The sequence below is a fragment of the Opisthocomus hoazin genome, chromosome 16 (genome assembly GCF_030867145.1).
Source record: "Opisthocomus hoazin isolate bOpiHoa1 chromosome 16, bOpiHoa1.hap1, whole genome shotgun sequence".
NCBI lineage: Eukaryota > Metazoa > Chordata > Aves > Opisthocomiformes > Opisthocomidae > Opisthocomus > Opisthocomus hoazin.
This window is the reverse complement of record NC_134429.1, coordinates 13,567,449-13,583,371: the sequence shown is the minus strand read 5'-3', so window position 1 is coordinate 13,583,371 and position 15,923 is coordinate 13,567,449. Positions and strand designations below refer to the sequence as shown.

The 15,923-nt window shown below is 39.9% G+C and overlaps 1 protein-coding gene across 3 annotated transcripts in view; it reads right to left on the bottom strand.

Moving 5' to 3' along the window:
* The window catches only part of TNFRSF8 (TNF receptor superfamily member 8), a 29,235-nt gene extending 13,642 nt beyond the window's left edge, over positions 1 to 15,593 (bottom strand). For 2 of the 3 annotated variants that reach the window (XM_075437314.1, XM_075437316.1), the window contains exons 1-3: positions 15,428 to 15,593; positions 9,741 to 9,950; positions 33 to 123 (exon numbers count right to left, since the gene is read on the bottom strand). In XM_075437314.1, the coding sequence (XP_075293429.1) occupies positions 33 to 123; positions 9,741 to 9,812 (163 nt within the window). In that variant the 5' untranslated portion in view covers positions 9,813 to 9,950; positions 15,428 to 15,593. Of the gene's footprint in view, positions 1 to 32; positions 124 to 9,740; positions 9,951 to 13,856; positions 14,082 to 14,369; positions 14,407 to 15,427 lie in introns of those variants that run through there. The other variant, XM_075437315.1, reaches the window with a different exon arrangement.
* Between the last annotated feature and the right edge of the window lie 330 nt (positions 15,594 to 15,923).

The following is a 15,923-nucleotide window of genomic DNA, read 5'->3' as shown; positions in this document are numbered from 1 at the left end:
TGTTCATTTGATTGAATGATAAACATACTGACCTGAGGGACACTGGTAACAGCAGCTTCGTGAAGTTTCATCATAGAACCCATTCTCAAGTGTATCACAGGAATGAGATGGGGTTAGTGATGTCTAGAAATTGAAACAGACAAAAGACACACTTAGAAAGCAATTAGTTCTGTATTAGAGCTGATGCTGGTACCTGTCTCAAGTGATAGTAGTTGCAGACAGTAAGGAAAAGCCTACAGTTTTTTGAAAGTTCAAGTATCTCCAATGCCACTAAATTACTGTTGCCCATATGCTTAAGCAAATACTGCAATATTCAGTGTATTTAGCAACAATTCAATATGTATCTTCACTCAGCAGGCTCTTTTCTCTGTAAGTCATTTAAATATTGGAATGGAATACTGTAGCCCAACCTGCGTATTAAGCATTTCAGTGCTCAGAAACTAACCCCTTCTTTTATACAATAAAAAGGGTAATGGCATTGCCCTACAAAAATGTTTTTCAGATAATGCTCCAAACACCCTTTGAAACCTAGCTGTAGGATCACCAAGATCACTAAGAAAAGTTTGTTAGTCTGCGTCTCCTCTAGAAATAGCTGTCCTGAAATGATCCCATGTTAATTTGAGATGTGGATTTTTTAAAAAATAAATAAAAAAAAATCCCTAACATCTGCAACAGATTTCCAGCTCTGTGTGCACTGGAATAAGAGGTGGTGTCACAGCCAGCATCATCTAAATCTAGGTAGATAAGCTGTAATCCACACAGATAATTCTTGTTTGCAGCAAACAAGTCTTTCTGTTCAGTCATTTATGCAGTCATAATGCTTGAATTTAGCGACCTAAAGATGTGTTTATTATAAACCAATAAATTGCTTTACTTACCATTTAGGGACAAATCCTACACTGAGAACAAGAGCTTGCCTTTGCCTTGAAAGGAAGGCTGCAAACACTCACACAAGGAAGCCCTTATTCAAATAACCCCACTTCTGTTGTGAGTGAAGGTTTTCAGTAACAACCTTTGGTTTGACTACGTAACTGATACTTCTTTAGTTAAAAAAACGCCACATGATAGTTCTAGTATTAGCTTAGAAAATGAGACTCAGCTATGAATTGTAGCAAGAAGCATATAATATGACTTCATTTTTGTATGGCAGTGCCACTACATGCTCTGGGAAATTACAGTGCAACAAGTTTTCGGATGAGAAGATCTGATTTTTTAATTTGGCATCTCCCTTAGTAATCCCCTGAAATGTTGTTATCTGAATTTCATTTTCAGTATTTGCTAGAAGGTATAAAAGGCAATTTTTCTGTAAAGACTCAATCAGCAGATTCCCCAGAGATTTTCCCACATGATACTGGTAAAGCAGCTAAATAATACAGAAAACCTTCATCTCACTTTCTGCAGATGAATTTCCCATTGTCCTTTGAAGTAACAACTGCCTTTGTATGCAGCGCAGAATCTTACTACCTAACTAATTTCACAGCCATACCCTACTATTTAACACGCTGTTCTTTTCACAGCAGGACCATAAAACACAGAAGTTATTTAACTTGCCCCAGGTTACATTAGAAATCAGGAACTTTCAGTCAATGAAGAAATTAACAAAAGGACAAGAAACAGAAACATACTGAAACCATGAAATTTCATCGAGCTCCAGTAACAGAACTGAGAAATCCTGCCTGACACATTTCTGCACTAACCACTGGGCCACACAGCCTCCCTACAGAGCATTTTTTTAGCTTACTGTAGAGGGGAAATAGCAGATGTCTGCTTGCTCAGCCTGACTCAAATCAAGTTTACAAATGTGCACACGTATTTTTCTTTTCTGAAGAGGAAGCCCTAGACTGTAGGAAAAGGAAGTGGAATCTCCTTGCATCCGCGTGGAGAAGCACCTCGGTTAGCCCGCCACTCGGCAACTAAACCAAACAACAGGAAATGACACACCGAGACCAGTACTGGTACTAGACAAAGGGTCATTCAGGAGTCACTGCAGTGATATGAAATGAATTAACTAGTTTTACAATGAAAATTTAAGAAACTGCAGCACTCTGGCTGTAGCTAAATCCTCCTGGATTAGTTTACCCATAAGAACTATGGGAAGTCACCACAAATGCCTGATCTTCTCTTCTTGGTTCTCCTTGGCAACCAACTCTGGCTGCAAATGATGTTGAATATAAACTCTTGAATGATATATGCAGCACATAAGCTTACAGCTTATTTAATTGTCTCTTCTGGGGTTTAAGTAAAGGAATAGTGTCTATGTAAAAGCGTGAGGGAAGGGCTGCTTTTTAAAAAGTTACCTTGTCTAAAATACTGAAATTACGAGTTTAGGATTAGATTCTGCTCTTAGTTACAGCAATGCAAATTCTCATTATGAATTTGACCTGATGCCAGTGCTGTGATAAATTACTGCATGAACTATGCATAAATACTACACAAATTATGAAAATATACATATGAGAGAACTCAACTTTTATTCCTTTCCACAAGAGGGCAGCTATATACTACAGCCAGCTACATAATAAATAACTTCCACAGCTTCACAACAAATGCTGCTTTCAAGTATCCAGTTACAAACGCAGCCTTGCAGCCACCCTTACTCTTCACTGAGCCAAGCCCAAGGTGCTCTGCTGTAAAAAGAAGTAATTTTTAACAAATCGTGACACAACTTCTATGTCTGAGAAAATGTATTTTGAAGACCACTCTACTTCTAATCCGTAGCTACCTGCAAAATGTCTTAAGAGTTGCCATCTGTCCAGTTGAGGTGTTTCATGAGTACAAACCTTACTACGCATCCTTTCAGTGACAAATAATGTAACATATCAATGCTCAGTAACAGTCATCATCTCCCCATTCTAATTTTTTTTCCTCTAAATTCTAAAACTGTTTGATTCCTACTGTGACCTGTAATAGGACTGCAATGATGCAAAGTTCTGCTCTTAAACTAAGCAGAAAGGTTGGCCCTTTGTAGACAGCATACTTCAAGGTAAGGACCTGAGTATAATTCAAGTGCCCATACCTCTAGCACTTCAGGCTTAAAAGCTCAAAATAAATTACATAAGCAAAACTGGTAGTGTGGAAACGCAAGTGTCACTAAAAATTATATGGGCTCTGCTTCTTAACTTATGGAAGGCATTTTGTAAGCTAAATTTCAAGTTCTCATGCATCTGGAATAAAAAATCTTGCACTAAGAACCCACCAAAACTTCCACGAGTTTTTTTGGGAGTGAAACAAATTGGTGCCCAAAAGCAAAGAAGATGGCTTGAAGAAATGGCAGAGGTGAAGAGCCAAAGTCTCAAAGTGTTTTAAGTCTTCCATAAAATGCAGGGCCAACTAATTTGCTGGTTACTTTTGGGAAAAGGGTGAAGGGAAGTCAGCCATACAAGGACAATGTAATTTTCATTTTTCTGTCTGCATAATGAATATCAGAGTAATAACTTAACTAAAACAAAAGATAACCGACTAAAGATATGAAACGAAAAGGGAACAAAAATGTGCATTATTAGTGGGTAGCAATAGGCCTGAATTGAGGTAATTTACCCAGTCAGTGACTGAACATGTGAATTACCTCAGTTTCACCACCTGTAACTGCTCTTCCCACATGTGAAATACCACCTCCAACATCTCATCTACAATTAGAGAAATTAGGGCACAAGTTTGCGATAAAATATTGGCTTGTGTGACTTTATTTTGATGACCTCAGGATTTCTAAATACAAAGAGATCACTGGGAGCAATTCACCAAGAAACACACGGAATTCTAGATTACAAATTTTCCAGTCCCACTCCTCTCAACACTCAGTGCTTCTGGAAAGCTACCTCATGCATTGTCTTGATTTGACCATCATCTTAGATCTCTGTGTGTAAGACGACTCCAAGTGATAGGATTGAAGTGTTTGTGTTTTTTTGTTTCTCAGCTGTTGACTATTCCTTTTTAATGGCAGAAATCTAGACATCAACCATCAAATCCACCCAGATTTGGAGAGGCTGCAAAATACTTAATGCACATTTGTCTTGCTGTTCCTGGACAGAATGACGACTGAGTGCTGGAGTTACGAAATACTTAAATGCTGATTAACCAATACTGTTAAAAAGTGAAAAATATTTTAGGGGCTTGGCCAAAAAAAGCATTAGATTTCCACAGAACTATGGAAGCAACATATGTGCATAAATTCTCAGAAATTAAGGTTGTTGAGCTGACTTGTCTATTTTCAATGGCAATTTACCATTTCTACATAGTGATACTCCTACTACAAACAGCAGCTAGAACGCAAACTGGATTTCTAATCCTCACCTGGTAAACATCAAAATGACTTGGGTGAGCTCCTGTTTGACTAGTCCCATACTCAGCTTGGACCTCCAGGCTCAACCCTGTATAAATCCACAGCAACATGACAGCGAGGCCACCACAAGTCTGAGGGCAGGAGAAGGCCCTGTAGCTTAATGTTCAAGGCTGGTGGCTCTGTTCCTGCCTCTATCATTGCTCAGCCTCAGATGTGTTACTTTAAAGTCCTTGGTGTACTGAGTCCAATGTCCATCTACAATTATGGGTACTTTTGCGGATATAGCACCAGGGAACCCAAGATTGGCTCTGTAAGGGCATATAGGACATATTGTTCCTCCAGCCCCACTGGGTCCTCAACTTTACATTTGCTTTCTTTTACCAAATCTTGTCCCAGCTGTCACCAATGGTGCTGTAAACACTTCTTATCCTGCCAACACTCGCAGTTCAATTGCTAAGGGGAGGACAACTGCTACCAGGATAGGTCAGTCTGCTACAGCAGAACTTGTAGTTTACGTTCTCTCTAGCTTTTCCAGTGAAACATAAAAGCATCTTTCCACTCAAAAACTTGGGTAAGCAGTTTGCTCAGGAGGACATCACATGCTGTTTGTAATCAAAACAGGCAGGGGAAAAACTACTTGTCTTCTAACACTGTGACTACAAAGGAATCTGGTGACAGCACAGAATGATCCTGTTTCAGCGAGGGAAATTCTGAGAAAAATTCCCACCACCAGTAGCAGCACCGATCTCCCCAGCAGAGACACATACTGTTTTGAGCTGCATAGACCTGTTTTGAGCTGCGTTACCAACGGCCGCAACTGTGGGAGCCTGCTACATGCTGGGTTTCCGGTATTGTGACCAAGATGATAGTAGCCAACAGTGGAAGCTTTTAAAGAAAATGTCCCTCTTGTCAAGTCTTAATCAGAAAAGGGATTACCTAAAAGAAGGGAGGGAATCACAAGGGCAGTGAGGAGAAAAGGGAAAAAATAATGTAAAAAGTTGTACTTTATCATATAAGGGCTCAAGAACACAGCAGGAAGGAAAAGCATACGTGCTCTTACTGCTCTCATTGCCAACAAAAATCTCAGCATTAAGATGTTCCTAATATATTTCCAGTTGTGAGTGCTTCAACAAAACCAAGCATTATAAAATATTGAATAAGACACATCATAAAGTTTAACTACAAAATAGTGAAAGTCTTCTGCCTTGGACTATTATCCCATTTGTTCATATGAACTTTCATCAAAGAATCTTTTTTAATACGTTCTAGGATGACAGTGGAAATTTCACCCTGTCTCAGAAAAAAAATGAACTTAATTACTTTGACTCAGGATTGTGTGAATATCACTAATAAAACTCATTTTTCCAGAGCAAAATCAGTTTATTTAAATTAAGACTCTTAGGCAGAATCTGAAGGTTAAGATTTGACTTAGCAGGTCCTAATTGCTCACAAATAGCTCTTGAAATTAAAGGAAGGGATAAAGCAAAGGAGACAGAAAAAAATTTCAGCCTCGCATTACAAAACCTCAACACTATCACCTTCTTATAAAAATGCATTAGCTGTGAGTGCTGGGGTGGGGGGCTCACCTTCTTGATTCCACAGTGCCTGTGTGTAGAAGCCCACAGAAAGAAAGTGCTACAAAATTCTCCATTTACAGTTGTTGACCATTTCTCCTGGCTCCAGTATGCTTACAGAAATTGTCAGTTAGCCAGTGAGAGAAGATTCACCTCTTCATTTCCCCCCTTACTATTTATTTTGTAGGGAAGGATTTGTGTGTAAGAACTTTCACTTCTGCCCCATTCCCTTCTCTTCTCCCTGAAATGCCTAGAAACACTGAAGAGTGTGGTATAATCCATACTCAGTAGCAACTAGCATGTGGCTTTTCTTCATCAAGGAAATCTCCGGTAAGTTTTACAGAACAAACTCTCCTCATCTCTGCAAGGAACAGAATGAAACCTCAAAATCCTGCTTAATTAACATTCAAAGTATTTTTGTCTTTCATCTTTTTACTGTCCCTCCTTATCTACTCTTGTCTGAATCTCAAGACTGACAGAAACAGAACTCAGGTTCTGCCAGGGAAATTCAAAATTCTAGTGCAATTTCACTTCTTAAGGCACCATTTCCTAGTGTTTCCTGAAGAAAACAGAAGGAGACGTTGTACATTTCCCTGTCACCTCTCCAAAAGATGATCCAGTCTTAATGAAGGAATACCAATTTCATGCCAATGACATTGACTATCATCCATTAGTACTTACAGTTCTGTTCATTAATATGTATTATAAAAAACCCCTTTAAAAATCAAGGAAGATCACAGAAGTATTGGTGGATAGCGGTGAGGACTCCAGCTGTAGCAGACAGTAGGTCTTTGTCCTTCCCTCTGATTCTGATGAAACTCTGAATGGATGGGTCTGTACTACGAATGGATTAGCAAAGTGGGAATATGTGTCTATTACAACTATGCTCATCCTGTGGCTCTCTGTCATCCAAGGGTGCAACTTCACTTCCCCTCTCTCGCCTGTACCCACATTTTCCTTCCTCTCCAACTCCCTGATTACTTAAGAGAGAGCGAATGTGTTTCCAGAGGATGAATCAGTTCTAGGAGTTCATTTGACTGAAAACTCTGCTTTCTGAATCTGTGAAGTTGGTTTTCAGCAGGTCACTGCACTGAAACAACTCACTCTGTGGCTGCAGCCATTTGCACTAAATTCAATGCAAGAAAGTCAGTGGCACTGTGTAGCCAGGAGCAGGGCCTCCCCATCGTGCGACAGGTCTCTGCTGATGTGCACAGCTGTAACAGGAAACCTCACAGGCATTATTTCTGCATCTGTATACTATATCAGAATTGATTTGATCTGGATTGGACACAAGGACACAATGCAGAGTTAATGCTGCTTTATGCGAGCTGCAGAGGAATAGATAAATATTTAAACTAACAGGAAGGTAAGCTGGTGTAGTAAACAATCACCACTGTAGCAGAAAGCCTGCCACTACAAAGTTAATCTGTCCACATTTTTTGAACAAATCTGAACAAGCCATGAGTCTGTATAAGACTAGTAATTTGCATCTGGTTTTGCTCTAATACAAGGAATTCTTAAATTGGATTCAGGGTACTGTTCAACTGGAGGGCGACAGAGACTGAATTTCACTAATCTTTTCCTGCATGGTCTTCAGATAAAGGTTTTTCATTTAGCAGGAGCTGGTATACTCATTGTGAAAGAAAAGACCACAATTCATATCCTGTTTGGACTGCTCTGTAACAGAATGGCCAGTGATCCCTTGGCTTAGTGCTTTCATTGACCTATCAGGCCAACCAGTTCTTTTTTTTTTTGAAGTATTGCAGATTAAGGCCAAATTAAATAAAGCAAACATATTTGATACACGGCATTTGGGGTTTTCAGTGCTTGCTTTTGAGAATTTGTTTTAGAAAATAGGCTTTTTGTAGCTCTTCTCACTTCCTTATATCTACAAACACATTTGCTATTCCAGTTTAAATAATGGCAATTGTAAAGATGGTGATGAATTCAGTGGGCTACTCTGCAATTCACTCAGGACAAGGTTTGACTCATTTATTCATGGTCTTTTGAGCTCATAGAGAAAAAGTGATGGTGAGGCAGAGTAAGAAATCAGATTGCTATAAATGAGCTGTAAGTCAGGAAGAAAGCATATTACGGTAAAAAAAAAATCTTCTACCAGCATTGGCTATTCTAGAACTGACTAACACTGTAACAAAACAGTTGACTCCCTTTCAAGCTTCTATCCAAATTCTGACAGCACAAAAGAAGACTTCAAGCAGTCAAGATTCATCTGCTTGATAGTAAAGACATTATTAACAAATGCGAGTTAAACAAAACCCAAACTGTGGACTCAAGTGAGGTGGAATATGGTTTAAAATATGACCAATAATCTGGGACTTGCTCACATTAAACAGTATCACTTGTACTCCAGCAGCAGTAAAAGCAAATGTTGCTTTGACAGAGGCAATTCAGAAAGACACTGAAAAGCCAGTTGCTTATCCCAGGAAGAGCTACATATTTATTCCAGCTAAATGATGATTTTGCTGAAAGTCTGAACATTGACAATGAGTATCAGAAAATCCAGTTTTCTCTCTGCCCCTTTCCTTTTGTGAACAAAACACCAAAAGTGACGTCAAATAGCAAAAATACCATCTTTTTTTTTCTATTGCCCTTCTCCTAAAGCAGTTTGCATTCAGCAGACTGGACAAGCTTATCTGAATGCCCTCCTAAGTATTCCTCAGGTGAGTACAGACTCCAATCGTATAGAAGAACAGTGATCCTTCTATATTTCAGGAAGGAAACAGTGGCGGGACAGAAAACCAGGGCAAAGTAGAGCAAACTTGCAATGTGGGAGGGGAATTTACAAGTAAAGACACAAGCGCAAACTCCTACTCTTAACAAAAGAGCCAGGAGGATCTTTTGTAACGTCTATGAAGAGGATGCAGGACTTGGTTATTTTCAAAGTTCTAATTGGAGTCAGTTTCTTGTAAAAAAATCTCCTGACAGCCCAAATGATGTGCCATATCATTCAGTTACTATGCACAGACAGTTGTCTTGGGCTAATGCGTGCTCATATTTCCACGGCAAGGGAAAATGGCCAATTTCAGGATCCAACACAGTGTGCAACTACTCACCTACTTGACTTTACCTGTGCAAAGAGCCTCTGCAACTGATCTTTTCTGTGTGTATGCGCAGACGCGTCAGCCAGGGAAATCACCTGGATTTATGCCAGGTGCTGAGGGTTCGTTGCCATGCAATCCACTACAGAGGAGGGGTAAGTGGCGGAGGGGTGAGGGCAAGCAAACCCACAAGAGATGATATGATCTGAGCAGAGAGCTAGCTTGCATCTGCAGCATCAGCTGAGTGCAACTAGTGGGCTATGTCTATTTTAAGTCAATTTGACACAGAAATAATAGCCCATTCATGAGGAAGTCAGTGTGAGAGGGGTGGGTGGTTGTAAAGAGGAAGGTATTTTATTGTTTTGTTTGCCTTTACATCTTTCAGTCTGCCAGCCCTGACTCACATCAGCAGAGTGAGCAGAACTGCTCTGAGCCAAGCTCTGCAGAACACCTGGCCATCAAGGCAAAAATAAAAGCCACTCACCCAAACAAACGAGAACAGTCCCCCACCCCTATCAAATCTTTCCCCATTCCCAAGCTGTGATGCGCCTGGAGGTACAGTAACACTAGCAATGCCAACAAAGAGATGCAGATCTTAGCTCGTGTCCCCTGCTCCTGTCTGCAAAGTTCCCAGAGAGCGCAAACTCTCCTGCCTGCTCTGCTTTATGCCTTTATCACCCTGCGTTGCACAATGCCTGTTTCTGTGGATGCCTGCTACCCAGCACCCAGTCTATGGGCAGAATAGCCCTGCAGCCCAGGGTGCCCCCAGACTTCTCCAGGTTCCTGAGTCCTGAGGGGCTGCAGAATCTTGATGCCTTGCTGACTTACCTGAGGGGCTGTCTGGGTATCCTGGAGAAGCAGCACTAGCCACAGTCCCAGTGTCAGGCTGCAGGCAGCCATCTGCCGTGGTGTTAAGTCTCCCCAGATTCCAGCATTGCAGGTTAGACAGCCAGGTTGCGTCTCCCGGAGGTTGAGATCCTCCCAGGGTCCAGCCCAGTCTTTCTCTGTGTCTGTTCATTCAGTCCAGAGCCATTCCAGCTGTTCAAGACAAGCAGGAGAGAGTCTTTGAGACTCAAACAAGCTGAGAAAACAATTTAGAAGGAAGGGGGAGGGGGGGCTGCCCAAAAAAGAAAAGTAAAAAAAGAACAAAACAAAACTGCATCAATCACTAGTCCCAGAGCTGTCAGGTTTCTGTGTCGGTTGCATGCATCAAGGTTGTCACCCGAGGTACACACTGGGCTGAGCCTCCTGAGTCATCTAGGCTGCCCTCAGAGAGCACTTCACCACCCCAAGCCTTGGCCAGGCAGGAGTCCAAGTCCTGCCCCGTCCATCCGCCACACTCTCAAGGGCTGCAACCAAGCCTCAAGAGAGTTCCCAGTAAGAAACACTTTTTTTTTTTCAGTACAGTCATTTTACTCCTGTTTGGATGAGTGTGTGAAAACTCACAACCAACCAAGGTGACTCTGTGAAGGTTTAGGCTTTACACATTGCCATTTAAACACCAACATACTGCAGACCACCCTCCTGAGAATCCTTCTCTTTCCTCCAGTCCCACTTGAAATCAATTCCTGTTGCTAACAATCATCCTTTGCACCGCTACTCGTCATTTCACTCACTTTCATTTGTTACTCAGGATAACATTTTTTGGCTCTGGTACCTGGAAATATTTCAGCTGGTTTAAGGTGTCATGAAGCTTTGTTATCTTCCCTAAAAGTTCTGTCAAAAGTAAAAGTTAGCCACTTCAAAAAAGTGCAGACTGCCTTGAAAATCTCTCTGAGGTGCTCAGGAAAATAATGAGAATTTGAATTCTCACACCCATGGTTTTTTGCTTCTCACCCTTATCATCAAAAACAAAAACAAAAGAAATGAGAAAAGATTGAGAGTTGGATAATGGATTGTTTTATTAAAGACCCACAGCTACCTCACTGCTATCACAACAGAGTACCAAAGATGAGAGCATTCCACAGGGACGCTGGGATGATGTAAATACCTTCTTTGACTCACAGCCATAACTCTTTTCTTTTTAACTATTTCTTTCTTCAGAATACCATCTTATAAAAATGAAGCATTTGCAGAACACTGCATACTGTGTATTTGACACATAAATCTAACCTCCTTTCTTCACTCTGTCAGGTTAATTCTCAGTTTCTAAGCTCTCTTAGCTATAAAAGCTGATCGCAGTGGGTATGTCTAGAAAGAACTAAGTATTTGAATGTCCAAATACTGCATTCTTGGTTTTCCTAATTAAATAATGGGCAAGACAATGTCTTAATCTTCTGTAATAATATGCCATTAGGCAATTCTCCCAATTTACAAGTGTGGTTTCAAATGACATAGTAGTCTGGGCAATTGGTGAGCTGTTTTTCTCCCCCACCCCCCCCCCCCGTTTTTCCGTTTTTCTTTTTTTTTTTCTTTCTTTCCTCTGATCTGCTCCTCGCTAAGCTTTTCTAGCAAAAAGACAGGAACCAATGTAAGACACAGGCTGGAAAGTTTTAGCCTCTATAAGTTATACTGCTGAGGTCAATGTATCTGATACAAAAGCTAAGTACCTGAGTACAAAAAATCGTGTGTGAAAGATTTTCCCAGGACAGGCAACAGGGAGAGTTTTCGAGTCTGTTCTCCAAAAAAAATAAGACTGAAACGAGCATACTGAGCATTTTGTATATATATGTATGTTAGTTCCTTTTTAATCAATGGTGTCAATAATTTTTTAACCTATTGGACAACTTCAGTCAAATTTGGCTGAGGATGCAATGTCATTAAGTTTTACAAAGTTTCACGGAAGGACACGACTTTGATAAAGAGGAAAGATTCTAGTAACCCTCTCACCGAGGGAAAGGCTGCAGTGGGAGACCAGTGTTCCTCAGAAGAAAGACTCCATCTCACATGTCCAAAGTGAAACTAGGCTTCCCAGCTGCCATCCTTCTTAGAACTTCTTACTCTTAAATTAATTCTTGATTGAACCAGATATTTAAAACGATGGGAAACGGAAAGTGCTTATTGTTGCTGCTGGCTTTTCGGAAAGACTATTGTGTCACACAATGCTATTATAAATCTGTCATAAAAGCAACAGCAATGAAGAGGGTGAAAAGGTTGTGTTTAATAGGAACGTTCCAACCTGCATGCATTTTTAAGTGAATGCATTAATTTCAGACTTTGTGTGTTTTGATTTCAAATACAATGAAAGGGGCTTTCCAAAAAAAGCCCTATCAGTAACTGGAAGAAGGACCTCCGTTTTATAACAAACCCACACTACTGTTCTCTAAATGTTGCATATATTTCCTAGAAAATAATGCTCTATGTTAACATAAAAAAAAAAGGCAGAACAAATAGAAGCAAATAAAGAACCCCTATTTCTTTGTTCTTCCATCAGAGAACAATGTCTATCAGAATAAAAAAGGGAAAGCCCCTATAAGCATGCTATTACTATTATTTATAATGTTTATTTGACTACACGCATCAGTTGCTAACATCTGAATCTGCTTTTGGTTTAGGTGTTAAAGGTAGCAATATCCAAAGACAAGGTTGCTTGGCATTCTCTGTCGTAACTAATTTAGTTAATGTCGAGCTTAGCTAAGGCTTAGGTAATCTTTACACCGGGTATCTGATCTGTGCTGATCTTCTGTGTCTGTTGTGTGGAGTTGAGATGGAGGAGATCAGAGAAGGTCCTTTAAGTCAGCAGTTATTCAAATGTTGCTTGATACGGGGAGCAAAAGAACACAAAGACCCAGCTAAGCCATGAGGGAAAGTCTCTTTAAAACGCACCCAAGACATCCCTTCAGCACTGTCTATTCATTGTGCTGCTAACAGTGACAGCCTAGTAAAAATAGCAGTAAGAGAATACTGTAGAAGTAGCATTGTTACACACACGCTCAAGCAAAAGTACTCATGACATTTTCTAATTTTGAAGTGGCTGACTTTAGTCTCATATCATACTCTCAGCACGGTTCCTTGTGCTTTTTAATATGTATATTCAGTTAATATGCATCCAGCAGTATTGGTTTAAAAAAAAAACATTGAGAGAAGTGTCATCTCTAAACGTCTGTCAAACAGATAAATGAGACCACTGAATTTAAAAGGATGCATATTAAAATAACCTTGTCTGAAATCTCTATTTCAGTGTTTGTCAGTGTTGCTATTTAGAGCATTGCAGTACGCTGATGAAAAATCACTAAACTCTTGCTACTTCGCTAGATGAAACACCACCAGACCCTAAAACTTCACTAGGAGTCTCAGGAGTACCAAAGGCAGTGCCCATTGAGATATATGCTACAGACTATAAGGAGTAAAAATAAAAGATGGAATTCTTAGCAAACTAAAAAAGAAAAATGAAAGCATTTACTGTAATAAAAAACAAAGACTCTCATGGTTAAAAGAAGGAAAGTGAGTAGTCGCCAAGAATTCCTTTCCTGACACCTCTCTTTACGCATTTTAGCCATTGGAGAGCTCTCCTCCTGGGGCTCTTGGGACGTGAGAGTGTGGTAACAACATGCAGGGAGAGCATTCAGGATCCCAGTAGTTATAAGCATTATAAGTGAAGCCAACATACTGAACTTCTCTGGAAGTCTTTCACTAGCCTGAAGAGGACAGATGGGAGGGAGGGCAACACTGGTGCACTGCAACCTCATTGAGAAACAGCACTTAGTGAGCCAGCAATCGGAGTTTAAACTAGCTGTAGCTCACAAAGTATCTGAACTTGTTTGAACATGTAAAAAGGAGTAAGATCTCATTTATGTCAAGTATGCCACAGACTGGCAAAACTCCATCCCTCTATGCCACTCCGGTACATACAATTGCACATACAGTTCTCCTATTCCTAGTATTAAATATTTATCAATCCATTTAATTATGTCCCATCAATCAAACCACCCTGCAATATGTCGAACACATTGCAGGTGCTCTTCACAACATGATCTGCAGAGCTGCATTGATTTAGCAATTTACCTTGGTATATTTGTCCACTGTGATCAACATGGAAGACGGTATGAAGCTCCTGTTGCATGCTTGTTGAAACATAGCAACGGCTTAAAACAAGAGTTCCCAGCAGGAAAAAATACAGTTATAATGAGCTGTGGTCATAATAAAATGCCTATACACGGGGGAAATCCCAAGTCATTTCAGTAACAGTAGTTTCAGTAGATGGACATTCTCACAGACTCTTTCTGTTCTCTAGTAAAAATATTAGAGAAAGAAATCAGCTTCCTTGCTTTTTATATAAAGTTTCATACATATACAAACAAGAAATCTAAAATAAAAGAACAGGCTAGTTCTTGTTTGTTTGCAACTCGGGACTTTTGTCTCAATCAGCTGTGCTCTTGCTGAGCACAGGAAATTTCTTGGCAATTAATGAACAACCAACGGAAGGAGATGCATTCTGGTCTGTTCCCAAGCAATGATATATGGTTACTTTTTTTTTTTTTTTTTTAATTACAGGATATAATGTAAAAAAGTACCTACATGAAACAGGCAATTCCTGACTGTGGGAAGCTCGGAACTACTGTCAACAGTAATTGTTTTTGCTGACTCTGAGCCACAACAGAGATGCTAGAAGAGTTCTCCAGACAGCAGAGAACCTAGATGTACTGGGAAAAAAGAATCTTCTCAGCCTATATTAGTCTTACTGCACGAAGACTTGGTTCAGCCGAGATTTATAAATCCCCACACACAAAGCCCATTGACTCCATTCATGTTCCTTAGTTTTCATTCCAATCACTTCCAGCATATCCTCATTTTAAATAGCACAATATTAGGCAGTGCTACACTCTGGCCTTCCAGAAGCAGCAAAGTCACTCTTTGTATTGTTATGCTTAAAAAGTGAAATTTTATGGAAGTGTAACCACGCATTTCTGCTACCACAGGTTTGGGTTCCGTGTTTATGTGCAAAACAAGATACGATGATATGTCTGTCATTTTATTCACTTTTAATTGCATTAAGTTATTCAGAACTTTGATTGAAACAAAAATTTAAGCAGCTAAAAATGTGTCAGACTGATCATGTTAATAATAATGATAACATGGCTTAATTTTCCATTAGATTTCTTTTACAGATGTCATTTGTATAAAGTTTATGTGGATAACAAAATCTTATAACTCTGCTTTTGTTATCTCAGCTAATACTACTACCTTTTATAGAGTGACAGAATGACTAATGTAACAAAAAAAAGAATCTGTATAAAATGTCTTTTTTTCTGGTGCACAGTAGCTTCAAAACTAAAGTGCATTTTGAGTCAGACAGAAAAATGAGAAGAGCTGACAAAGAACTCGGTGCTCTCAGGAAAGACCTGGCTTCCATGAAAGAAACCAAAACCGTATCACAGAATTACTATGCCCACAGGCTGGCTGAGAGAGAGAGACGGCCTTAGAAGAAAGATCACATCATGTCTGTACTTTCAGTAATTCTGACTACAGCTTCTGGAAGAGTGGTAGATTTACACGTTGTCATTCTCCACAGAAAAAGCTCTTGACAAATATGTTCTTATTTGAATATCATTTGTATTATGCCCTTTCTCCCATACCTTGCTAGAAATGGAGAGGCTCAAGGATGAATCTTCCATGGTCCAGAATGGACAGCCGCTTGATCATTACAGCTGTAAAGAAAGTGGTGGGTAATAAAGATTGGACAGGTAATATTATGTGAAGAGACTGAGGCATTTTAAATATCCTTCATACCCTTTCTTCACACCTCCCTAGCACTGATTTAATTTAAAGCCCAAGTCTTCTCTGCTGCTCATTTGTTGCAGTAATCATATTGTAAATCTAAATGACTCACAACAGCATCATTTGTTTGGGGCCCCTCTTCCCACCCCCAGCCCTTGCACTGATACAAATTAATCCATGAGCACCAGCTTTGACTTTAGCTTGGTCTTACCTCATGTCAAAGTCTTTCCCTGGAGTTCCATAAAGATCACGGTTGCCTCTACCTAACCAGAAAGTGCAGGAAGGCTTCTGTAAAGCCATTAGTTACATGAACGGACTGGCAAAAGGCAAGAAACTAAGTACATGCTTGCCTTT